At 37.2% G+C, this 27,030-nt stretch overlaps 2 protein-coding genes and 1 long non-coding RNA gene across 3 annotated transcripts in view; 2 read left to right on the forward strand and 1 right to left on the reverse strand.

The window, feature by feature from the left end:
• The window catches only part of smad10b (SMAD family member 10b), a 13,648-nt gene extending 2,620 nt beyond the window's left edge, over window positions 1–11,028 (forward strand). Inside the window, exons 3-12 of the mRNA XM_082149884.1 lie at window positions 2,659–2,833; window positions 3,005–3,028; window positions 3,297–3,488; window positions 4,325–4,540; window positions 4,719–4,823; window positions 5,485–5,538; window positions 5,631–5,814; window positions 5,910–6,078; window positions 6,345–6,483; window positions 7,323–11,028. Of these exons, the coding sequence (XP_082006010.1) occupies window positions 2,659–2,833; window positions 3,005–3,028; window positions 3,297–3,488; window positions 4,325–4,540; window positions 4,719–4,823; window positions 5,485–5,538; window positions 5,631–5,814; window positions 5,910–6,078; window positions 6,345–6,483; window positions 7,323–7,534 (1,470 nt within the window). The 3' untranslated portion in view covers window positions 7,535–11,028. The remainder of the gene's footprint in view (window positions 1–2,658; window positions 2,834–3,004; window positions 3,029–3,296; window positions 3,489–4,324; window positions 4,541–4,718; window positions 4,824–5,484; window positions 5,539–5,630; window positions 5,815–5,909; window positions 6,079–6,344; window positions 6,484–7,322) is intronic.
• A 150-nt stretch (window positions 11,029–11,178) lies between these two features.
• Window positions 11,179–25,656, forward strand: syt11b (synaptotagmin XIb). Its single transcript, XM_082149885.1, has 4 exons — window positions 11,179–12,057; window positions 19,532–20,448; window positions 21,740–21,860; window positions 22,462–25,656. The coding sequence occupies exons 1-4, from the start codon at window positions 12,024–12,026 to the stop codon at window positions 22,770–22,772; spliced, it is 1,383 nt and encodes a 460-aa protein (XP_082006011.1). The 5' UTR covers window positions 11,179–12,023; the 3' UTR covers window positions 22,773–25,656.
• Window positions 21,002–24,137, reverse strand: LOC309483841. Its single transcript, XR_014200658.1, has 3 exons — window positions 24,050–24,137; window positions 21,568–21,654; window positions 21,002–21,438 (listed from the first exon to the last, which is right to left on the reverse strand). It is a non-coding gene; the product is annotated as an uncharacterized lncRNA (long non-coding RNA).
• Window positions 25,657–27,030: the final 1,374 nt, after the last annotated feature.

The raw sequence follows: 27,030 nt of genomic DNA on the forward strand, positions 1-27,030 counted from the left end.
TGTCGTCCTTCAATAATCTTAACCCAAAGTTCGTGTATGAAGACAAAAAGGCTACATACAATAAAAAAAACTGTTAGGACCTCCCACAGGAGATTGATCTACACTGCAATCTACTCTGAGCAACGTTGTTTCTTTGTCATTCACACCTATCAGTTTCTACAGGCCATACGTCTGTATGGGCCATTTGGTTCACACCTTTACAGACACAGATAGTAATCTTGCATCTGAGGCACAGGCACAATGTAAATGCATCTGACTAAAGTTAACTGAAATACACATAATCTTTCAATATATAAATGTGTATTTATACTAAAATAACACAAATATTAGCATGCTAAGCAATGTTGGTCTTTTCAGCAGGGTAATATATTGTATACCAGGCTGTTGGTATCATCTTACACATAAATAGGCTGTTATTATGGAAAAGTCTAATCATTTTTCAGCGTTAATTATTTTTCCTCATGCGACTGACACAGTGTAAACAGGGTATGTGGCCCGTTCTCCACTTCAAATGAAATCTGAACATAAACAATATAAAATAAAGCTCCCGCATGTCAGCGTTAATTACATGTCAAAATACAGGGAAAAAAACACACCACATTTTTCCTAGAGGTTCCTTGCAACTTCCACAACAGAAGTGACTGCACTCTACGTTATAATGAATTTTCACGAACATAGTTAACTGAAAAAGATTCACTTAAAGAGCCAGTTAATCCAAAAAGCATGCATAAACTGACAAATAAACAGTCACATCATATAATAATGGCTGTTAATACAGTATGTCATTTTGTAACGTGATCACTTTTCATGTTTAAGACCAAAAGTCTGGCAGACTTTCACATCTGCGGCATTTATAACCATCAGAGGAGGAGAATCGAGGTATGAGTGATGTCAACATGGAAGAAATCTTTTCTCCCAAAATAGTCAGCTCATGGTTTTAGAGAGAGAGGAGAGGCCCTTGGAGAATGAGACAGAAAGTTTTCCCTTCCCCCAGCTGTAGACGGGGAGAGAGGCGGGTGGAGGGTGAGGAAGGGTTGTTTTGTCTGAAACACAGGAAAGGGGCATGGCCAAGCTTAAGCCTGTCTGTCTCGTAGTCTGTGTATGTGGAAGAGAGACGACTATGTCAGAATTTGATGCATGAGTGCAATGCATTCAATTGGGACATTTATGCAACAAGTTCTGAATGTATGCGTGCATCCGTAATATCCGTATGCATGTGTGCTGAACTCTGTTTCATGTCACGCACAGCTATTAGGGTTAGTGGAGTTATTGTTAGTGGAGAAATGTTATGTTTATGAAAATGAGAGGGTTCTGAGAGTTTAATATGGTGCTCTGTCTGTGTGTGAGTTTGTAAAACGTAATGGGTTTGGCAGTGAACCAGCTCTCTCAGTCTGTGCGCCGACTGTCTCTGCTTTGACTCGCTCAGGAAGGTCAGTCTCCTGGGTGGAGAATTGTAAGTCATTCCAATAGCAAATGAGGTCACAGTGTGTTGCCACTCACACATGATTTAGAGAAGATGGTCTGACAGCAGAGTCAAATGTTTCTCTGTACTTTTTATCTTCTGTTCCTTCTCTTTCTCTGACTTCTGTCCAATTGTAACATCTTTCTATGTGAACTTTTGAATGACCTTGATTGAACCATGAGCTGTAAGAGACTAGATTATATTCAGTTCTGCATGGTAGAGCATCCCTGACTTCAGACCTGTCTATCCATCCATAAGAGTTTGACCATTCTTTATCCAGTTGTTATTTAGTGTAATGATTGGATGCGCTGTGAAACAGTAACAACATTTCTTAAAATCGTAAAACTTTTCATGAAACGGAAGTTGCAATCTTTTTTTGTGACATACTTTATATCAAAGTGGGGGGGTATTGTATAAATATGCAGCCTTGGCAAACTTAAGATACTTCTTTCGAAAACATAAAAAAATATATCTTACCATCCCCAAACTTTTGAACGGTAGTGAATATGAAGCAAATTTGACCAAATTAAAAACCTGACATTCTGAAAATAAATCATGAGATTAAAAGCAATTCATTATGTTTGAGCCCTAATATTCACGTAAAGTCTCATAATTGAAGTCTGTTAAACAAAGATGAGAGACCATGATTGTCAAATTTTCCAGTCGTGTTTTACATCACATTACAGCTACAGTCTTCTATTTCATTTGGCAAAAAGTGTAACAAACTCATCTATGTCTAAGCCATTAGTTATGTCTTTCTCGTGAGCCAAAATCATCAAATAATTTTTTCTCTGAGAACTGAATAGTTCTTTGGAACGGTGTTAAGACTGGGGACAGGGTATGAATAATATGATACTGAGGACACTCCGATTACCAGTGCATGCAGTTCAGGGAATTTTTCAGTCAGCACATAATAATTACTAAATAGATATAAGAAAAACAAAATGATAAACAAAAAGGTATAACAGAATTCTTCTCTTTGCTAAATGTTCGTAACTCAATTCTATGTAACTTTTAACCTTTAATATTAGGGAATAAATCCCTGTAAAAATTATGTGAGTAAAGTACATAATTCTTCAAAATGTATTATTAATATCACACTAAAAGTTAAAAAAAAAGTCATAGCTGTGAGAGTGTGAATTAAGCCCTGTTATAATACTGTACTGTTGACATCATGTGTTGTCATCGCTCCTCAGGTGGCTGGGCGGAAGGGTTTCCCTCATGTCATATACGCTCGTCTGTGGCGATGGCCGGACCTCCATAAGAATGAACTCAAGCATGTCAAGTTCTGTCAGTATGCATTCGATCTGAAGTACGATAACGTGTGTGTGAACCCTTACCACTATGAGCGAGTGGTGTCCCCTGGGATCGGTGCGTATGTTTCTAAAAACACAAACTGCTATGAAACGAACAAAGTTTTTAGCAGGGAAATATTTTGTTATGGAACATGCAGTATACTTGAACGTGATTCAGTGTTGATGTTTTTAGTGATTTTATTATATAACGCAGTGTTCAATGTCTCTTTTTCTTCTCGTCTTGCAGTGGGATTCAGTTTGCCAAACACAGGTGAGTGGAGCTCTGACTGAATGGTGGTGGCTATTAGCGCTTGTATTTCTTCTCCACATGTGAAAGAATGTCTCAAACAATCATTTGGGCTAATCGCTGACGGCCCTGATCGCTATGCTGCTGGCAGCCAGCCTTTAATCAGACAGAGACTGCCATAAAATGTGTCAGATCAAGACATGCAAGGACTCGCCTTGCACTGAGATAGACAAATGAACAGGAGTATGGAAAGGAGCTCAAATATGTTTTGACATTCGTTCTCATCCCTCAGGCAGGCTGATAAAAGAAGAGCACATACATGACTGCATCCAGATGGAGGGTCCGTCGAGTATGACCTTACAGCAAGACCATCATCCTACAGATCACTACAGCCCACAGCAACTGAGACTGATGTCCCCAGAGCCGCCCCAGCGAAGCACTTCCTCTGTCACTCTCTACCCCAGTCTGCCCCTCTCTCCGCCCTGTAAGTATAGAAAAGCTTGATCAAGGCAGTAATCATCATATTGCATTATGAGACATATATAATAAGTTTATTTTACTTTAATTTTATTTTTTTTATTAAGTTATTTAGCTTAATTTAAATGTATTCTATTTATTGATAGATTGATTATAATAGGGATGTGAGGGTGATTTTAGGTTTACCTGACCCTGATTGGTTTTAGAAGGTATTTGCATAAGGCCAAAAAATACTATTTTTAACTTGACTCTATAAATATAGTAGGTAACACTTTACAATAAGGTCTTATTTATTAACATTAATTAATGTATTAATTAACATGAACCAACAATGAGTAATACATTTTATTACAGTATTTATTCATCTTTGTTAACATTAGTTAATAAAACTACAGCTGTTCATTGTTTGTTCATGTTAGTTCACAGTGCATTAACTAATGTTAACAAATACGTTTTGTTTTAAATATTTACTAGTACATTTTGAACATTAACTGAGATTAATAAATGCTGTAGACATTCTTAGTTCATGTCAACTAATGAAACCTTATTGTAAAGTTTTACCGTATAATATGAATAATATTTTATACACTGGCATAAGAGACTTCTTTCCAAAACATTTAATAAAATCATAATTATTCCAAACTTTTGACTGTTAGTGTATATAATTTATAAAGTTTTGGAACAGTTGAAAATCGATAGTAAAATGAATTTTCTTGTTTTGTGAGACAGTTCATGCTTTAGCTGTCTCATTGGTGGTTTCACCTTACTAGCTGTGACAAGTGGAATCATGGCCTCTTTGTTGTATTAACACAATTTATTCTGTCTGTCTAACTCTTTTTAAAGCGAGTGCTTCCAGGTTGTCCATGCAGGTAGAACGACCTGAAGGACTGTTGCAAATCGCCTCCCCAGCGGGACGGGCATTGACCTCCAGCTCTCCACCTTCCACCCCAACACACAGTCACGCACCCACACACAGCCAGCCCTCGTCCCAGCAGCCCTCTATCAGTCAGAATGAATACAGCACCTCTAAACACACACAGACACAGGGCTCTTACCACAGTAAGTGCATGCAGAAATCATGTACAGTCTTGTATTCGCCATTGACTGTGTTGAATTTTATCATTGAGACTTTAGAAGTTGTATATGTTTGTAAGGCAGTTCATTTGTATGATATTATCAGTGAAAGACTCATATATGAAATCAGTATCAAGTCGTGTTAAATCTGTTTATGTCTCAGCAACAACCTGGACAGGGACCAGCACAGCCTCTTATACTCCAACTGGACCACAGCAGAATGGGCGGAGTCATCAGCAAGCCCCTCCCCCTCATACCAGCCACTTCTGTATGTAAATACTGATCATGTCAACAGTTTTTGTAAAATATAAATAATGATAACTGTAAAATAATTTAACAATCTCATATACAATAAATTATACATATAAATATATAAATACATACACTGTTGTTCAAAAGTCTGAAAGCGGTAAGATGTTTTTGAAAGAAGTATCTTATGTTTACCAACGCTGCATTTATTTGATTAACATACAGTAAAAACTGTAATATTGTGAAATATTATTATGAATATATTACAAAATGTAATTTATTCCTGAGATGTCCAAGCTGAATTTTCAGCATCATTACTCCAGTCTTCAGTGTCACATGATCCTTCAGAAATCATTCTAATATGCAGATTTTTCTGCTCAAGAATTATTACTGTTGAAAACGGGGGTGCTGTTTAATATTTTTGAGGAAACAGTGATGCATTTTTTTCAGGATTTTTTGATGAATAGAAAACTCCAAAGAACAGCATTTATTTGAAATATAATTTTTTGTAACATTATAAATGTTTTTACTGTCATAATAATGTTTATATATAATGATAGCTTGCTATTTAATGATATACTTCTATTATATACAGTATAGACTTCTCTCTATCATCATTGTATCATTGTATTCTTAATTGTTTTTTCTTGTACATTTTTTTATTTTTATACTGTTATCAGGGTCTCAGCATCACACACCAGCCTCATACCCTCAACCGGTCTCTAACCATCCAGGTACAACATGCAAACACACACACACACACACACACACTTACATCTACATGAACACTGTAATGAGCCTGTGTGTCATTGTGTGTACACTCCAGGCCCAGAGTTCTGGTGCTCAATCTCTTATTTTGAGATGGACGTGCAGGTCGGGGAGATGTTTAAGGTTCTAGCAAACTGTCCTGTGGTGACGGTGGATGGATATGTGGACCCTTCGGGTGGGGACCGCTTTTGTCTGGGTCAGCTTAGCAATGTTCACCGAACTGATACCAGTGAGAGGGCACGGTCAGCGATCATTCAACATAATAGATATACACAGTCATTCATAAATGGAATCGACAAAGATGCAAACTTATGAACACCTGACATCCACCCAACAGGCTTCACATTGGTAAAGGTGTTCAGCTGGAGTGCCGTGGGGAGGGGGACGTGTGGATGCGTTGCCTTAGTGACCATGCTGTCTTCGTGCAAAGTTACTACCTGGACAGGGAGGCAGGGAGAGCACCAGGGGATGCTGTTCACAAGATCTACCCAGGAGCCCTCATTAAGGTTCACCTTTAATGACAACACACCTTTGCACTGCTTTATTCTTTGCAATTAAATCCAATCAGACATCAAATCCAGAAAGGTACAGCCTTGTGTCAGAGCACTATAGACGAATACTACAGATGTTTTTGGCATTGTAAATCTGTTTTTTTTCCATGAAACAAATTAAATTAAGCAGTAAAATTAAACATTAATGTGTGAACAAGTACTGAAATATTTAGATCAATTGTCCCAAGTGCTGGTGAAATTATTCCATTTTATTCCTCCAGGTGTTTGATCTTCGTCAGTGTCACAGGCAGATGCAGCAGCAAGCGGCGACTGCACAGGCAGCTGCAGCTGCGCAGGCTGCAGCGGTAGCAGGAAACATCCCTGGGCCTGGCAGTGTTGGAGGAATTGCTCCTGCCATCAGTGAGTCACTGGTCCCACAAATATCGATTTTCCAGTTCTGAACAATCTCGGTAACGATTCTTAAAACCCCAAATGCCTGAACCGCTTTTCATCAGTAGTGTGTTGAATCTACAGCCCCATAGCAAAATAAGTAATATTTTTTCAGAATTGAACGTCATGAGACGAAAAGCATGGGTACAGCAAAATTATGCCAAAAAAATACAGCTTTCTATTCAGTTGTCATCACAAACTGCATGCATGACAAGTTTAGCCCGATTTGCAAACAGATGACTCCTATGAACTAGTTTTAGTGAATCGAAAACATACAGTGTGACCAAGTGACCAGTGTAGTCTAATTCACAAGTAAATAACTCAAATGAACAAATTATTTTTAGTAAATCAAAAACAAACAGTGCAACCAATGTAGCCTGATTCACAAGCAATTGACTCTAATAAACTGGTTCTTTTTAGTGAATCAAAACAAACAGTGCAACCCATGTAGTCTGATTCACGAGCAATTGACTCTAATAAACTGGTTCAAACCGCATGACCAGTGTAGTCCAGTTCAAGAACAAATTACTCTTTTGAACTAGTCCTATTAATAAATCTTAAAAAAAGACTATATTATCCTATTATCCTCTATTAAATAAAGAGCAATGTTACAACTTATAGCTGAGAGAGAATTTCCTTAGATGTCACCAAAATGGGCACTATAACTGTGATATTCCCAAATGAATCAGAATCGAACCATGAGCTAGTGAATTAGAATCAAATCACGACATGTCCAGCCATGAAATTATGCCTTTCAAAAACCTAGATTACTTTCTTTAATACACACTCTCCCTTATACATTTTTGTAGGTCTGTCAGCGGCAGCTGGAATAGGTGTTGATGACCTGCGTCGTTTGTGTATCCTGCGTCTGAGTTTTGTAAAGGGTTGGGGACCTGACTACCCTCGACAGACCATCAAACAGACACCATGCTGGGTGGAAGTTCATCTACACCGTGCCCTGCAGCTGCTGGACGAGGTCCTGCACACCATGCCCCTCGCTGACCCCGGACCTGCCAACTGACCCACAGACTGCAAAATATACAAGTCCTGTCACAAAAACAGGGAAGATGACTGACAGAGAGACACACACACCTGCACAGGCAAACAGTGACTCATAGTACCACATACACGCATAAGCCGTCATGCCTTCACACACACACACACACACACACACACACACACACACACACACACACACACACACACAGTTTTTCCACAGCCTTGGCCAGCAAAGTGCCTCTGAACTGACCAGTGTTTAGTCCACTCTTGGGTGCTGTTGACTCGGTTGTCATGGTAACACAGACCAAAGGCCCCACTGATGAGTTCACACTAAAAGAGGTGGAAGTACTGTAGATGAGGTAAAGAGGGAGAGAAAGATCCATATAGCTGAACATTTGATGACATGGTTAATGATAGTTCGCCTAAAAATTTAAATTCCGTCTTCATTTTCTCACTCTTACGTCGTTCCGAACCTTCGTTCATTTTCTAAACACAAATGAAGATATTTTATCGAAATCTGAGAGATTTCTGTCCCTTCATTGACCGTTACGCAGCTACCACTTTGACGCTTCAAAAAGTTTATAAAGAGATTTTAACTAATCCATATGAATTTAGTCCAAATTTTCTGAAGAGACTCGATCGCTTTATATGATGAACAGATTGAATTTAGGCTTTTATTCACATAGACATTAATCAACGCACACATCAGATATGGCAAACGGAAGCTCAAGCCTGCTTACTTGACGTGCGAGAACCAATGAGGTTCATTTTTGTGTGTTACGCAACATGTTTGAACTTCCTCAAGAACCAATGAGGTTTGTTCTCGCACGTCAAGCAAGTACAGTTAAAATTATGTTTATGTTCGCTGATCAATGTTTATATGTGAATAAAATCCTAAATTCAATCTGATCGTCACATAAAGCGATTGTTTCTCTTCAGAAATTTTTTATTAAACTGCTTAATTTATATGGATTAGTTACAATCTATTTATGAACTTTTTGAAGCGTCAAAGTGGTAGTTGGATAGACTGTCGATAAAGGGACAGAAATCTCTCTGATTTCATTAAAATATTCATTTGTGTTCCGAAGATGAACGACACGAGATGAGTCACTGTTGACAATTTTTTCATTTTTGGGTAAACCAACCCTTGGAATTTATATTTATATTTACCCTTTAAAGGGGTCCTATTATGCCCTTTTACAAAGTCTGGATTTTGTTTTTGGGGTGTACTAAAATATGTTTTCATGCTTGATTGTTCAAAAAACGCATTATTTTTCACATATTTTACATTATTACAGCTCCTCTCTCCCCAGTCTGGCTAGAACACGCTGATTTCGATGAAGCCCCTCCTTCCGAAAAACAAAATTTCCTGTGATTGGTTAGCTGGCCCAGTGTGTTGTGATTAGCAAATGTCCCTCCATGACTGCAAGTTCATCTCTAGTGTAAATATGAATAAGGATGGCGTCAATTTCAAAACAATTCGAGCCCGATTCAGACCCTGACAATGTTAACGAACGAGAGGACAGTGCAGAATGGATTTCATGCTCACATTTTGCAAGCACGGAATTCACAGGACATTTCAGAGTGGTATGTTTGTAATTTTCTTATACATTATAGATGTTATCCACCATTTAATCGTGATATTTGTCGGAAAACTAAGGTAATACAAACAGTAATCGATCACAAAATCATGTCTAATTTTACTAAGGATCGGTGAACCATCTTACAAAAGCGAGAGCTTACAAAAGCTACAGAAAACAAATGTGCAGTGCACAGATAAACGTTTGGGTTTTAATGTTCAGGAACAGTGTTTAAAATAAATTGTAACTACTCTAAGTTCGTCAGCCTTAGGAAGGTCAAACAAATGAGTTTTGGAAATGTTGTTGAAAAAACAGTATCTCTTTGACATAGCGACAACACTGTCTTCTCTAATGCAGCTCAGCCAGGCCTCATCCCTTTTTTGCATCTTCCGTGGCCATTATGACTTCATAAGATCCTGAAAAATCGCATTGTAGTCCAAACGAGGTGTTCGTTGTAGTTCTTGAAAAGGGGATTCTGTTAAGTAAAATATCTCTTTTTGGAGTAAACTTTGAGCTTGTAACCTTACAGATCTTTTTTTATGCTCAAACAGCAACATTACACACTAACTTAAGTTGAAAAAGCATAAAAGGACCCCTTTAAAATGTCTTTAGAAAGCTATTAGTTATAAAACATCTATTTTGGCAAGATTAAATTGGAGTTGAATTTGAAAAATTGCAGGGCTGGGCATTTAGGGTTGCAAAATTTCCCTACTATTTTTCAGAACACTAAATAAAAGTTTTGAATTCATAACACAAATGTATTTAAAAAATAATATATTCAACCAGTAAGGATAGTCATTTAAAAAAACAAGAAATGTCAATATTTGATCATTTTAATAGTGGGTAAATATTTTAAATGTATTACCGGTAATTTTAATACCACAAAAATTGTATATATATAGAATTTAATTATGAAACGGCTCAATTTATTTATTTTTACCATTCAACATTTATTAGCCTCCATTGTGAGAACAATAGAAAAATGTTTGACCCCTAATGCCCAGTGTTGCATTCTTTTATCAATTTCCGAGTGTCATCTATTCTACTGCTACGTCACGTGTAGGTTTTATCCACATTTAGTGAAAATTAGGTAATTAATTGCTTTATACAAATGTTGCAATTCTGCTACACTAGGTCTCTTAAGGGTTAAAGCTCTGACTCAATCTGATTTATCATAGTTCTTAAAGTGGCAGCTGACCTCAATACTGAGTGCAGGCAGGACATCTATGAACAAATGCATTTAAAACCAGCTAATAGAAAGGGGGGGGGGGGGGAGTGCTGTAGTATACAAACCAGTTTATTTAATCTGACAAATCTTGAAATGAGACCAAAAACAAGTGATATCAAGTGAGATCAAAGAATCTGCAGTTTTAAAGACAATCAACTTGTTATGAATACCGTAATAGTTTATAATTCAGTGATAGAGATAAAAGTTTTGTTAACAGTAGGATTTTCGTCTGCTAGGCTATACATGAGTGATGCCATAACAATGTGCCATAACAGTCTGACACGTTCAAGCTTTTATAAGCCATGACACTGAGACAGGAGTGAGGACACCTAGTGGTTATTTTTTAAAGTATTACATTCCTTCATACACAGCCCTGCGTTAGACTTGAGTTAACTTGCATGACTCTTGTTTAAGCATTATATATTACGAATTGTATGTAATTCAAAGATTTTGCTAGAGGCTCTGCTATATTGTGAATATATTCATGGCAAAACACCTCCAAGATATGTGCTTGCTAAATATATTTTTTTCAAATCCCACTTGCTGATTGTAGGATAATATATTAGGGGTCTGCCACTGAGGGGGGCCTCCAGACATGTATTCCAGAACCATGGTTCAGCCGTGACTATATTCAGAATACAGCGCACACTCAAGTGTCTTATTCTATAAAATGGTCCCTACATTAAAAAAATAAATAAGAAAAGTAAACTGAAGTAATATCTGTCCGCTAGAGGATAAATGACACCTGGCATAATGCACTTACAACAATCATAAAGAACAACTTTCTTAGTACTTATAGCACCCCTCTAGCCTCATGGGATAGGAAACCCATGGTCTGGGTTGCAAAGTACACAATCTCAGCAGATGCAGAAGATCACGGATTACCAAACTTTTTTTGTCAGCCAAACCATTTAATCTGAATCTATCTGAAATATTTACTGGATGTACCTCGTGAGATTTGAAGCTAATATTTTTACACATTTGCATGTTCATGGTTCTCTAATGATAGTTAATGGTCTCATGACCTGCAGATAAACAAATAATATGTAATATTTTTTAGTAAGCATTTTATTTAGATTGCTTTTATTTAATTTTACGTTTTGTTTCATCAATCACAAACCCCCTGAAGTTCCCTTATTGGTGAACCCGTTTGGGAAACCCTTCCACAGGTCATCTGGGAACTGCCTACTGTCAGCACATCCTACTCATTTAACACACTGCAAGGAAGTATGGATATTCGAACATGAGTTTTTAGTATTCTAATTTCATGTCATATTAAAAAAACATCTTAACGTATTTTTGCAAAGTGCATAACCATAACTACCACGTTAAACCAAGCTGCATGGTCTTAGTAAAAAAAAAAAAAAAAAAACCTGTTAGAGATCTTATTCCCCCCGTTTTTTATTTAAATGTACCTCTACGGATATGAAAACGCTGGAAAATACGGGACGGTGCGATCCTTGGATGCTCGCTGCTGGTGGGCGGTACTTACGGTCAGACTCTCAATCTGACGCAGTGCATCCTGACGCTCAGCATCCTTCAGGGCGCAGCATCCCACAACGGCCTGGACCGGACCAGACTAAAGGACCCCACGTACTGTAGAGATGTAGACATCCACATTATATCAGCTAAACGAAGGACCGTCGACATCTATTGTTTATTCCACGGCTGTTATCCGGATCGCAGCGCGCCCAACCCTCAAAATGGCTGAGATCACTGAAATAAGCGCAGTGTACGGTGAGTAGCCTATATCGCAGGCCTGAGCATCCCAACACGCCTGTGATATGAATACTACGTGTTATGGATACACCTGACCTGGTTAAGATATCATTGATTTCGGGGTTTTATTTTGGAGAGTGCTTCTAGAAAGGGAAGTCAGACTATTTAACCGACATCAGTAGGCTATCTGTTGTTCAGGTAGTGATTTATTATATAGCGAGCGTTTGTGAACGTTGAATGCATGATGCTAAAGTGTTTTAATGGAGTGATGCGCACATTGCGCAGTGAGATTGAAGCAGGAATGACGTGATGTCTATTCCGGACTGGACCCGAGGGCTCTTTGTTTGTTAATAACGCGCACCGCTGAGATTACAGTCTCCACCCATGTGTCCTCAAAATCACCAGCTATATGGGCTGGAATTGAGCATACAATTGAGTTACTATGTCAGTAACTGAAAGATTTTGAGTCAAAAGCACAATTATACAAATGTGTGTTGTCTTTAGGAGTGGTGTTGTATGCTGGTTTCAGTCATTTTGTTCAAAACCCTCCTATAGAACAATTTCTAATACCCCAAATTCTGTCATCATTTACACACCCTCATGTCCCAGACTTTTGTATCGTGGACAAAAAAAAAAAGACAGACTTTTTTTTTCTTCAAAACATCTTTTGCTCTCTTTGGCTGGTACCATTTTTTTTTTACTCCAAGGCCCCACAATATCCGCAAAATTCAAAGCCACAATGACTTTTCCTGTCCGTCATGATTTACTGGATAAATATTTTTTTTACATATTACACATTTTTACACATAACTTGGAAAATGTACACTCTTTATAAAAATGCCCAAGGAGTTATAAGATTTTACTTATATGACATTCCAGGTCTAGAAATTACACTTTTAAAATTAACCTGATTCATACAGAGAATGGGAACCCTAGTTCTTCAAAGAAAAAGAAAAGGTTATTTTAATGCCCCTGTGGGCATTTGTAAATACATTAATTTTAGTATAAGGGCAGATGACGTGACGCATGTTTTTTCTGTAATCAAGTCTAAATGTTTATTGAACTGCATTTCTCAATTAAAACGACACATGCCAGTGGGGCATAGAACATCATTTTATTTAAATATTATGATTTTGGGACGTAAAATTTATTTGGTGTTGTTCATATTTCAAGGTGAATAGCAAAATGTCCTGCGGTGTGACTGTAACATTGATGACTCATCAAATGTAAATATTAGTAAAATAAAGCAGGTATGCTTGGAGCAGCTAATAAATGCCTTGGCATTTTTTTGTATGCATTTACTTACTTAACTTAAGTTTTCAAAATGCTAAAAAGTACTAAAATAATATTTACAGTACATTTAGTTTTGAAACACAAATGCTGTCCTGCAGTGTGACATAGGATATTAGATTTTTGTACTGGCAGTTACATGGACAGCCATAGGGGTCCTTTAGTCAAGCCCCCTACCAGGAAGTCCCCCAGATGTTTGGATGTGCTAAGGAGGTTAAAATGTGAGTGTTAATCTCTTATTAATTTGATATATTTGATCATTTCTGTCAGACCATGAACGTGTCCATTTTTGATAGTCCTGTGGTGTGACTGATCTAGACTGATCTAGTTCGAGAAAAAATAAAAATATTTTAAAAAAAGAATCATATTCAGGTTTAAAACAATGAACTTATTCAGTTACTGTAATGCCCAAGGTCAGTCTTGTATAGCAATTACTCAAAATGGCTGCAAAAGTGAAAAAGTCCTGTGGTGTGACAGCCCGTCCTGTAGTGTGACATAATTAAATCAGATGTCTAGCTAGATTCTCGTCTGTTATGTTTGCAATATTAAACATAAATATAAATATATCTCTGTCTCTATATATATATTAAACAAATATTGTAAATATTATATATAATATACCTATATTATACATATATTAAACATAAATATATATCTGTCTTCATTATACATAATATACCTATATTATACATATATTAAGCATAAATATATATATCTGTCTTCATTTGTTTGTTGTATGTGTATGTTAACAGTCACTGATCATTGTTTTTAAAGTGATTTGTCAGTTTTTAGGCATGAGTAAAGAAAGGACAAGGAGGTACAGGGAAATGATGAAGTCAGATTTCTCTTGTTCACTGGAATCTTTGTTCAAAGACCTGAATTGATGATTTTAACATGCTTTTAATTATTTTAGCATGATTTTAATGACTTTCCCCTGAGAAACAAGATATTTGTTTAGTCTTTTAAGTTAAAAATAGAAATGAATGGTCTTTATGACTGGGTCTGATCTGACACCTCCAAAATGTTAATTATTCAGTATGTCTTGTTCACTATGTTTTTAGTTCAAATTCATACACTAAGTAATAAGATTGTACTGATATGGTGGATTTTCATTAATGTTCAAATAGAGATGCAAATGAATTTGTTTGTTACAAAAGTATTCAATAAATTTCACCATAAATGTTCATGCAGTGTCTCATTTTGTCCTGTGGTGTGACGGGATGTCCTGTGGTGTGACATCACTTCAAACACAATTAAACGACTTTTACTATGTTAACTAGCTTAAATAATTATATGCATTTGAAAACATTGCATAATATAACCATATAAAAAAATAATAAACATTTTCAAATATTTTTTCTCATTTTAAACAATATTTCCACTGGAGTGAGTGGTAAAAGATGGCACAAGCAAAGAATATAATCGAAAAACAGCTGTGAAAAAAAAAATATGCAGAATTTTAATGATCATTCTTTAAGAATACTTGTTAAACATAAAACATACCTGATTTGTATTTGAAATTAATAATATTTCAATATTTGAATTTTATAGTAATGTCATGTCACACCGCAGGACATATTTTGCCTGGAGCTGTGAGAAAAGCTTAATAAATTACATAATGAGAAAAAAAATCTGCTAACCTCTAACAGTTTCAAAAACAACAGTATTTGTACTTTACAAATTCATACAATTCTTAAGCAATTTAGAACTTTGTTTAAAAAAATGCTGTTTCACCCTTATTTGTCATCTACCCATAAATCAAAATAATACAGAATTGATTTTCTCTATACATCTGAATGAAGACAAATTTGATTGTTATATTTTATGTTTTCACTTGAATTACAAAACCGATTTATGAAGTATTATCTTTTAAGATATATTCATTTTTTATAAGTGTGTCGTGTCTGAGGGTGTGACGGAAAGGAGTGTCCTCGTATCTGATGCCAGCACCAGCTGGCACCACAGTGCCCACCTCCATCTGGCATCAGTCTCCGAGAGACATTTATGCTCCAGACACCGTTTCTTCACCCACCCTCACTGTGGGCTGAGCACGATTTACACAAGGACCTCTTTTAGAATCTTATTGTGCATATAAAATAATTATTTGCCATGTTTTACTATAACAGATCTTTTCTTATATACAACCAGTTAACCTGTTGTTAATTTTTTTTATTAAAATCGACATGAAAAATGGAATTTAACCCTATTTTCTAAATGCATCTTAATGATTTTATTGTGAACAATATCCATGCATGTTTTATTTTTTTAACATCATAATTTTAATTAGACGGTCATCACTTGATCTTGATCTAGTAAACTTGATCTAGTAAAACCAGACTTCTCTCTGGTGACTAATCATTTAGTCTGCTTAAACACCGCCTCTTTTTTACAAACGACTGCAAGCTCGCATTCACATCTTCCTCCATCCAATCAAGTTCCAGCCCTGCAAATTTTTCTTTTACGATAATCCATTACACGTCACAATACAGAAAAAATGAGCTTTTACGACTTGTTACATTGTGACTTTAAATGGGTCAAGATTGAGGTTTTTCTGTTTTGCTGCATCATTCTGGTTTGACATCCACACTGAGACCATAGTGCTGAAATAACTGGCAGTACTAATTTTAGTCAGGGTTGGTAAATTGACCTGAATTGATTCCACTGCTGAAGACAGTATTGCTGTTGTAGATGTGAATAGCCATTACCTGGTATTGGAAAGTCAGAGCACAACATTGAACCCGTAATTTTCACCCAAATACAGCTTGTTTGTCATTTAGTGGATGCTTTTTATATGAAGGATCTTACAGTTCACTGATTGCTGTAACATTGATAGGGCTCTTTTAGCAATCCTCTCAGGTCTCCCCATCCTTCAATCCAATCTATAATGTTTTATCTAGCAATGAGTTAATCATTAAGCTACCATCACCCACGACAGATCATCTCTGATGTTTGATATTTGATCACTCTACCGTGTCCACAGTCTAGACACACCTATCAGGGCTCTAAAGGGATGTTATTTTGATTTATATCCTGAGAAATACAGAGAAATACACCAATAATTTAATCATAGAGATGTCTTGGTTTGGTGGTCAGAGACTTTTCTCTCACTGCATTGATTAAAAAACTCTAACAAAACTGTTTGTGAGGTGGGTATTTCGTACTTCGGATGAGACGTAAAACCGAGGTCCTGACTCTCTGTGGTTATAAAAATCCCATGGCACTTCTCGTAAACAGTAGGGGTGTAAAAATTCCCTCTATTGGCCCTTGCCAATCAAGCCCTCTTAATAATCCCCATCAACTGAATTGGCTCGATCACTCTCTCTCCTCTCCACCTATAGCTGGTGTGTACTGTGGCTACCAACGCATCATCCAAGTGGATGCTGCACACTGGTGGTGGCCGAGGAGAGAAACCTGTAATTGATTGTAAAGCAATTTCGGTGTACAGTAGTAGGATATGCGCTATATAAATATCTCATTCATTCATTTATCTATCCTCTTTGTTTGCGTGTGTTTTTGGTTCATGCGCATCTATGGCCCATGGGATTTTTCCAGGTAATTGGAGCAGCTGTTTTTTTGGAGCCTACCCAAGTCTTGCGTCATCTAGCAAGTGGGGTGAGGGTCTTTGTCTGAGGTTTGGTGAGAGTAACAGAGCAAAGAACAACATGCTGGGTGGAGCACTGGCAAATATCTCTTTCTGTCTGCCTTGGGCTGTTAATTTTGGCTGTAGCTCCATCATGCTATTATTTTTTTGACTGTAATGACTATTCTCTTCTTATTTGATGTTTTGTTGCCTTCACATTCTCTTCTGAATCTTTGTCTTCCTCCATCACAAAAAAATAAAAAATAATAAAAAAAAGCATCCAGTAAACCTGCTGATCTCACATCTGATCTCATAAGTTTGGTCACTGTGACCTTATAAAATGGCATTGTGGGGTGGATAGAGCGTGGATTTCAGCATAAAGATTCATTGTTAATCAAACCATGTTTGAGCAGTTCATCTTACAATCGCCATATATCAGCAAGATACACAAACACACTCTCCCGCAGGGAGTGTTTCTGTTCTGCTGTCATCAATCTTCGTCTTAATTTATGTCACTGTGTCCTGACAACACAAGGACAGAAAGCTCTAGTAATAACTGTCCTTCAGATTTTTTAGCAATGTTGAAAACAGTTGAGCTTCTTAATATTTTTTGTTGAATCCATGATCCTTTTTTTGATGAATAGAAAGAGAAATATAACAGCAAATCTTCTGTAAAATAGTTTTCTGTCGATCTGTCGCGTGCATCCTATCACTTAAACTGTCCTGTCAATCATCTTGTCACAGTTAAAATCCTCTATTAAATCTAATTTAATTTTGTACCGTTTCGGACTAAATGTAGTAGCACGTTCATCTGCCAGTGGGTCTTTCATGGAGACTGTCCTCATGTGTTTGCAATTTGAATATAATAATGCATTTAAAAGTTGGTGCGCTTCACCAACGGACGTCGCTCAAAATGCCTCTGGGCGCAATTGGATAGACCTAAAACCAATCAGAGCGATCGTCATCATGTAAAGCCCGCCTCAACGTTTCTGATTGGTGCCTCGATTTGGACGGATTAGAAATCGGCTTGAATGGGCTCTTTGCCAGACTACTTGCAGAGCAAATCTAAATTTGCCGGAAGTTTGTCTGGGTTTTCCCAGGCTACTAATGTATGTTTCTGTCGATGGATATGCATTCTGGCTTCCCGATATGTCACAACAGTGATGATCAAAAAATATGGACAAATCAGTCACTCTTTGTAAACTTTGTTCAATGCGAGTGCTGTAAGCTCATTGCTCAAACATGACCAGTCATTTACGCCGTCATCACCAGAGTGTTGATTGTGCGTGAGCGCTGGTGAGACCTGAGCAGCACACGTTGCTATCTGTGTTTAAACTAAACTCATTTGCACATGTTTGAAGCCATGGCAATTTAAAAATTCAAGAGCAAGAAGATACGAATGAGAACTTGCGAACACACGGAAAGCCGCGTCTGCGCACAAATATTGAGTTCTCTTTCAACTCTTGCGCTTGAACGGGCAAATTCACACAAAAATATGTCAAAATGCCTGTCTTGGTGAGTATCCTAGCAAACATTAACATAGTCAATATGTCTTAAGTTAGGGCTGCACGATTTATCGCAATGGACTATATGCACGGCCACTTCCTGGTTTTAGATAAGCCAGCTCAGTCAATTCTGGTCAACTGTCAAAAATCTAATCAATCGTAAGATCAGCAGCCTAATATTCCTGCTGCTGTCTGTGTTTTTAATGTTAATCAAACAAAAGACAAGGAAATCACTCACTACTCTTGACTGAAAAGCTTTTTGTAACATTAATAAGGATTCATCTTTAATTTATTTTACATTTGATTATTCAATTTCTGTACCTGAAAACTGTTAGACCTACCTGAAAAACATGTAAAGCACTGTTTATTTTATTTGTACCTTTGCTCAATTGTATTTATTTGTGCTGTTGCTTGTAGTTAGATTATTGTTCTTGTTTTCTTTATTTTGATTTGATAGCAGTCCTTTTTTCTTGAACATAGCACATTCTGAACCGTACCAAAACAGTGACCCTAAAACTTATACCACTAATATGTGTGTGTGTGTGTGTGTATATATACTGTATATATACATATTCTCTCAACTGACATTCTATTCTATCCTATTCTAAAGGCCAACTTTACAGCATATGAGGTGCTTTTAAACAACAACATTTTAACATAGCACACCATTAAATGCATTTACAGGGCAGTGACTGACAAACGCTCTGATGCGGCATTACATTTATACAGAACAGAAGCGTAAAGACACTTAGACAGAATGATATGATAGGATTTCATGATATTTCATACCTATGTTGCAGAGTGAGACCGGATGCAGTAGTTTGTTATAGAGTGGTTTGTCTCTGTGTGGGATTGTGTTCCTCTGCATCATGCGGGTGGAGTGGGCATGAAGTAGATATTAGAGCAAGTCTTCCGTGGGTTTGTCAGTCTGCATTTTCAGAGCTGTTGTGCTTTAACCATCTAGATTCTAGAACGAGAAAGACTGTTTTATTTTTTAAGATTCAAGCCTGTGAACATCTTCAGGTATGTTTAGACTGTTGGTGAATGTAGAAAAATGTATGTGATCAAGTTGTTTTTCAGTCTGTTTACTTTTCCGTCTCTGTTTTTTCTCTTTTAGATATGTCCCCAGTGCTGGCGGGGTTTATCGGTGCTGGTGTGTTGGTTGTTGCAGTTTTTGCGTTAATCTTTATGTGGACTTGCTGTCAGAAACATTACAACAGGAGGAACTACAAGCTCCATGGCATCCAATCGGAACACAGTGACCCTCTCACAGACCCGCCGTACAAGTTTATTCACATGCTGAAAGGAATGAGCATCTACCCTGACACGCTGACCAACAGCAAGAGGATCATTAGGGTGGCACGCCAGGCAAGGTCCCAGACCACTGATGGGGCTCAAGGCAGCAAGGGCCGCCCAGTGGTGCTGGTAGATATGGATTCGGCAGCAGAACGCGGCATGCTGGGAGAGAACCAAATGCAGATGAGGCTCGGGGAAAGTGGCCACGAGGTTCCCAGGCTGGAGAGGGAGCTTCCCGTGCGTGCGGATTACTGCTGTCTGGACAGTAGCTCTGCAAGCAGCAGTCAGACCTCCAGTACTACGGTTTCCAGCACGGCTACACCCTTCACCCCTGCCGATGAGCCCAGCAGGGGGGACCTCAGCATTGCAATCGACTATAACTTCCCTAAGAAGGCCTTGGTGGTCACCATCCTGGAAGCTCGGGGGCTACCGGCAGTGGAAGGCCAGGTGGGCAGTGCAGACCCCTATGTGAAGATGACCATTCTCCCAGAGAAGAAACATCGTGTTAAGACTCGTGTTCTGAGGAAGACTCTGGAGCCTGCTTTTGATGAGACCTTCACATTTTATGGTGTGCCGTACAGCTCCCTGTCGGATCTCACTTTGCACTTCTTGGTGCTGAGCTTTGACCGGTTCTCACGAGACGATGTTATTGGGGAGGCGATGGTTCCTCTGGTGGGTGTGGACCCGAGTACAGGCCGGGTCCATATTACGCAACAGATCACGAAGAGAAGTATGCAGGTGAGAGCGAGCATAACACAAACAATACAAATGTTAATATATATATATATACACACAAGGAACCCAGATACATAGCATAATATTTCAAGCTAATATAAACAAATAAAAAAAGAAACCCTCAAAGTAACAATAACTACGCTGACTTAAGTCTAATTCCTCTGAAGGTTTTTGTTTAATTGTTTGTATTATTATACTTAATATTATTTGAAATATTGGTACATTTTGCAGATGTTTTTATCCAAAATGACTGACACTGAATTCACGGTACACATTTGATCAGTTCTTACTTTCCCTGGGAATCAAACCATAACCTTGGCACTGCTAGTGCCATGCTCTACTGTTTAAGCTACAGGAAGGTATTTATTTAGACCCCATTTCAGATTTAATTAAACAGTTTTCATTTAATTCAGATTTAATTCAACAGTTATTTCCTGAAATTAATTTGTACTGCATGAAAAAAGCATGTGAACCACATGAAGGGAAATTTAAGAATTTTTTTTACATTTTTATTATACGAAATATCATAACATTACATGTATAATATTTTTACATTATGTATAATATATTATATTTCAAGCTAATATTAAAACAACCACACAGTAGAACATTGCTGTAAGTTTAGTTTATACCCATCAATAACAATAACTAATGTGACTAAAGTCAAATTCTTCTGAAGATATTAAGCTAAATACATTTAGTTTTCCTTAAACACGTTTCAGTTTAATTTTAACAATTATTTTATGCATTTTATTCATGCTGCCGCTGTGTGACAGACTTATAAAAAGAACCCAGATGAATCTGACACTTATATGAGCTCATCACTGAATCATCACTCCCATCCTCCTACTGCAGTTTGTAGTCATTGATAAATGTGCTTATCCTCCTGCTCACTGAGTGGGTTTAGATGATGCGTAGACAATCCTGTTGGCACATACATGAAAGCCTCCTCGTGCCTCCGCACAGAAACGAACCGAAACTCAACAAGTTGTGCTGCCAAGATAAATGGAAAACAAGTTATAAATGAGTTATCAGCCCAGTCATTTTGCACTTATCATTAATGCATCTGTTACTTTGCTAATACACCATGCGTAGAAGAGCTGCTATGACATTTTCACTTACCTGCTTATGCTGCAGATCTTACACAGAGGACCCATGGTCTTATTCTTAAATGTACAGCTGATTTAAGACCTCAATATTAAACCTAGTCTAAAAAAATGGTTGTCTTGCAATTAAGAATGTATGAGAGAAGCAATTTATTTGACTTTTGTGTCTGTTTATTTGATTTCTGCAGTGTGTAAGCCGTGGAGAGCTGCTGGTCTCTCTGTCTTATCAACCTGTTTCTCACAGACTCAGCGTGGTAGTGTTAAAAGCGAAACACCTTCCAAAACTGGACATCACTGGGCAATCTGGAAGTAAGTATATATGCATATATTTTTTGCTTGTGTACATTTTTGTTCAAATGTTTTGGGGTCAGTAAGATTTGATCAGTCAGTAAGTCTTAAATGACCACCAAGGCTGCATTTATTAGATCAAAAGTCAGCAATATTGTGAAATTACAATTTTCAATTTAAATATATTTTAAAATGTAATTTATTCCTGTGATGGTAAAGCTGAATTTCCAGCATCATTACTCCAGTCTTCAGTGTCACATGATCCTTCAGAAATCATTCTAATATGCTGATTTGGAGCACAAGAAGTATTTCTTAAATTATTATCGCTGCTGAAAACAGTTGTACTGCTTAATATTTTTGTGGAAACCGTAATACATTTCAGGAGTTTTTGATAAATGGAAAGTTCAAAAGAACAGTATTCAATTGAAATAGAATTATTTTCTAACATTATAAATGTCTCTGACAATTTTGCTAAATTGCTGAATAAAAGTATTTTTGTAATCTTACAGACCCTAAACTTTTTACAGATAGTGTATAATTAAATGCAATATTTTCAAATATGAAGATTCAAATATAAATTCTCAATATCTAATCAAATGGCCTGTCTTATCTTGTGTCCCAGATCCATATGTGAAGTTAAACGTGTTCTATGGCCACAAGCGCATTGCCAAAAAGAAAACGCATGTGAAGAAGAGCACACTCAACCCTGTCTTTAATGAATCCTTCATCTATGATGTACCGGCTGAGTTGCTGCCAGACATCTCTATCGAGTTCCTGGTCATGGACTTTGACCGCACTACTAAAAACCAGGCCTTGGGACGGCTGGTGCTCGGCGCAAACAGCCCCTGCCCCTCGGGTGCCGCCCACTGGCAGGAGGTCTGCCAAAACCCACGGCGCCAAATCTCAAAATGGCACACACTCAATGAATATTAGAGCTTCACCACACTCTCTCCTTGCACACACTCAAACACAGGCACACAGGAATAACAGAGACAGAGAGAGTTTGGGAAAATATGCCTTTGTTACCGTCACTTGGAAGGTAACTGATCTTCAGGAGGACTTAAAAAAAGAAGAAGAAAGACTTAAGCCAACATTTACGTCATTGCTGATGCGATGACTGGCCTCGGAAATGAATTAAAAAAAATAATAAAAAAAAGTACACTCTTACTTTCTCGCTCAGTTGCTCATACACACACACACATACACACACACACATACACAGCCAGAACATAAACATACATGATAAATAATAAACGAGACCAAAATATTGAAAGACTGTTAGGGGTTTGAGGTTTAGGATTCTGTAATTGTCCTAATGAAACTTATCGCATGTCTTAACACTCTATGTTTCACTCCAGAATGGGACATTGTGTGGATTTGTGATGCCGACACACATTAAACAAGCTCTGTTTTTAGGCATCTGATTATTGGAACTTACATCAAGGGGAGCTTGTGATAAGTGGCTTCTGATATGTACTGATTCTCCACTGAGCAATGCACTGAAGTGACGCATAGGTTGTATGATCTACGCTAAAGATTTGTTCTGTTTCGCTTTGGCTGGAGATGTTTCAGAGATTCCTGCTGTTGTCACATTCTCCACAGCTATAAGTTGAGTCATGTGATTGTACAACAAAAACCCTTTTGGCAGCACTCTGGGCCTGATTTATTGCTAGTGCAACAATTTATCACGCACTTTGGATAAATCTGGCCCTGAAAACCTTAATCTGCACTGCTATGCTACAAACAAACTCTGAATGTCACTGTCTGTATGAATTTCATACATCAGAGCTTCACTTCACCATAAAACAGAGGTTCACTGTTTCGTAGACTTTACTAGCTCATGTCATCAGATGCTCTTTTTAAGGTGGATTGGATCCGCTGTCATTTTAAATCCTGTGTGATATAGAGATAGACAAAGCGGTGTGTTCGTAGTTCAGAGCTGGAAAGCTCTGGCATATTAAGGGGGCATTCTGAGCCCTCTGGTGTTATGTTTGGGAAATGGAAAGATATGTAGCGGTATATCATTTGTAGTTCATAAAGTCATGAGGGAATGTATTCATGTAATTCTATCAGTCACAACACGTCTGTCTATTCTTCTAGCATATCTTGTTCACCTCAGTTCCCCCTTTTCTGTCTTATACCACTTTTCCACATCTCTCTTTTATGATGAAAATTGGTACAGTCATTTATTTGATTTAGAGTGTGCTTACCCTCAAGATCTAGATGGTTTGCCTGTGTGCCTGCTGATAGCCTGGGCCTTTATCTCTGATTGGTGCTCCTCACTGCTAACAAAGAACTGTCTGTATTTCAAATGGATGCAGAATTAAGGTTGGGAACCGAGAATGAGAAATGATTCCATTAGAAAGAAATACTGGAACCAAATGACGTTCGACTCCATTAACAATTCTCGCACATGCATTTTTTCGCTGATGCAGACGAAATGTATTAAAAAACTGTTTCCTGTTTTCTCAGTTTCCTGCACAATTTATTCAGCGGCGCCACAAAAACACTATTGAATCTACAGCGTTAAACAGAGAGCAAGCTCAGTGTATTCCAATTACAGAACAAGTTACTAATTTATTTTTAGAGAATTGAAACCTGTGCAACCAGTGTAGTATGCTTCCTGAACGAATGACTCTAATGAGCTGGTTCTTTTTAATGAATGAAAAATGTACAATGCAGTTTAGTACAATTCTCTAAAAACAAAAGGACTCTTAATGAGTCGGTTCTATTTAATGTATCAAACCCACAAAACAACTACATCAATAGTTGTAGACATACTGTCAAACACAACTACAGTAAATACATTTTTTAAAAATACATTATGTATTTTTTTCATTAGTATTTTATTAATATTAATAAATAAATAGTTGTCACATTTTTGTTTGAGTATATTTAGGTATTTTTAGTATATATACTTAAGAACAATTATTGGACTGCATTTATGCGGCCTCTAAAAAAATACGTCAAGAATTGTTTTAAATGTATTTATTACTGAAATTATTTAATCATTTGGCAATGCAATTGCATTTTTCCCTTAAATATTTATTCCTTAAAAATACTAAAAAATAATTGTTAATTGACCGTTCAGGTATTAGAACAGGAACCAAATCCTTTACATTCTTGATCCCCATGCCAAGTAGGAAATCTGCCCAGGATTCAACAGATCCAGCAGAGCAGGGACCATCACTGATCTGGGAAGCTCAAAACACGGTGTCATTTCTCAAAAATACATTGCAAACTTTCCCACTTAATTCCCCACAAATTAGACTCTAGCAGTCAGCTGGTCGTATGGCACATGGTTTCTCTATCATAGAGGTGTAAGATTCTAAACTGTAATTCTAGATGGAAAAAATGCCTCCTTTACATTCAAGCTTCTAACATGCTAAATTCACACTCCCTGTATAAAAGTGCACTCTATCCACCCAGTAATGGCTTTCATGTAGAAGATACTCCTTTGTGTCGGATCACTGTCATGGCAAAATGGAAAGATATTAAAAGATTCAACCCATGTGAGAAACAACACACAGGAGAGAAAAAAAACAATACATTTTTAAAAAAGAAGGGGGAAAAAAACGAAATGACAAAGTAATTTGTGACCTGAGCACAAACGCTTTGGTCTTCAAAATTAAATTGGCAGGAAACTGTGAAAAATGTTGTATTAGTGCGAACTAAAAAAATATATATCTTGTGAATATTTGACGTATAATGTACTACAAAATGCTGTGAGATCTCTGCTAATGTTACACACCCACCTGTATGTTAGTGTTCTTAACACCCCACTGAATGTGCAAAATAAACGTGATACACAAGTTAATTCTCTCTCTAGTATATTTTCACTCCAATATTTAACGTGTTTGGATATTTTCATATGACGTCTGCTTGAGATGGGTGATTTAAAATTCAACAAGGCCCTTTTGTAAATCAAAATATGTCAATATTAAAGGGATAGTTCGTTAAAAAAGAAATTATGTCATCGCCCTCCAATTGTTTTAAACCTGTAATAGTTTTTTTCTTCTGTTGAACACAAAAGATGATATTTTGAAGAATAATGGTAACCAGACAGTTGACGGCCTGATTTTTTTTTCAGTGGGGCCCACTGTTTGCAACTGTTTGGTTACCAAAATATCTTCTTTTTAGTTCAACAGAAGAAAGATACTCATAAAGGTTTGGAACAACATAAGGGTGTAAATGATGACAGAATTTTCATTTTTGGGTGAACTATCCCGTAAAAGTACCTTAAAGAAAATGAATGGCATTAAAGCTAGACCAAATATCTGCGGTGTGAGCAGTGACGTCAATTAAAATTAAATTATTTACCAATTACTAAATGAAACCATGAAGGTTTCTTATGTCTCACTCTAATGTCACTAAGAACATTATTGATAGTAAACAATTCTGATATGTAAATGTGACCAGACATGTTTGACTGTGTAATGAAATAATGTCCTCTTTTGCTACAAAACCTTAATGGAAAGTCTGAGAAATTTCCCAGGGTCAAATTGTCAAACGATTGTTTACACTTAATAAAAGGTCCAGTTTACGGAGTAACTTTTTTAGTTGGGAATTGAGACAAACGGATATGAGACTACATCACTCTCCAAAGAGAGCCTTTGTGAAGGATTTAAATTATGACATGGCAACATGAGATGACCTTAATGTACCTCATCTCCAATGAAAGATTGATTTTCTCAGAAGAAACCTCAAGCTTCTGGTAGTCCATCCCTCATTCAATTTCTGAATCAGAACAGGAATGCTGATATAAAGGGGGTTGAACACCCATTAAACTTCTGAACTGTGACATTAAAATCATAACTGACTAGACATATCTGACTAGACTCTCTGTACACAGCAGACGTATTCATACATCACAACCTAGTTTAGGTAACCTTATTTAATACATTTACACAACTCTACTTGTCTGTTGATTAGAATAATGATTTGCACTGATATACGTTGTCTTTCCACATGTTTTAGGGAACAAAGGTAATTCTGGTATAAACGTGATACCCCACACAAGTCCTAGACTATTTTTCATTTGCATTAATGTAAGTAAATCAAAGAGCTGATGTGAGGAATGTGACATAGAGAGAAACATAAAATCACACACTCTTAAGACAGTCTTTGTCACTGTTAGGTAAACCAATAAACTGGCAAACAACACCTTAGAAACGTCTCGACATGCGTGGAC

This window comes from Leuciscus leuciscus (assembly GCF_965113295.1).
Source record: "Leuciscus leuciscus genome assembly, chromosome: 20".
NCBI lineage: Eukaryota > Metazoa > Chordata > Actinopteri > Cypriniformes > Leuciscidae > Leuciscus > Leuciscus leuciscus.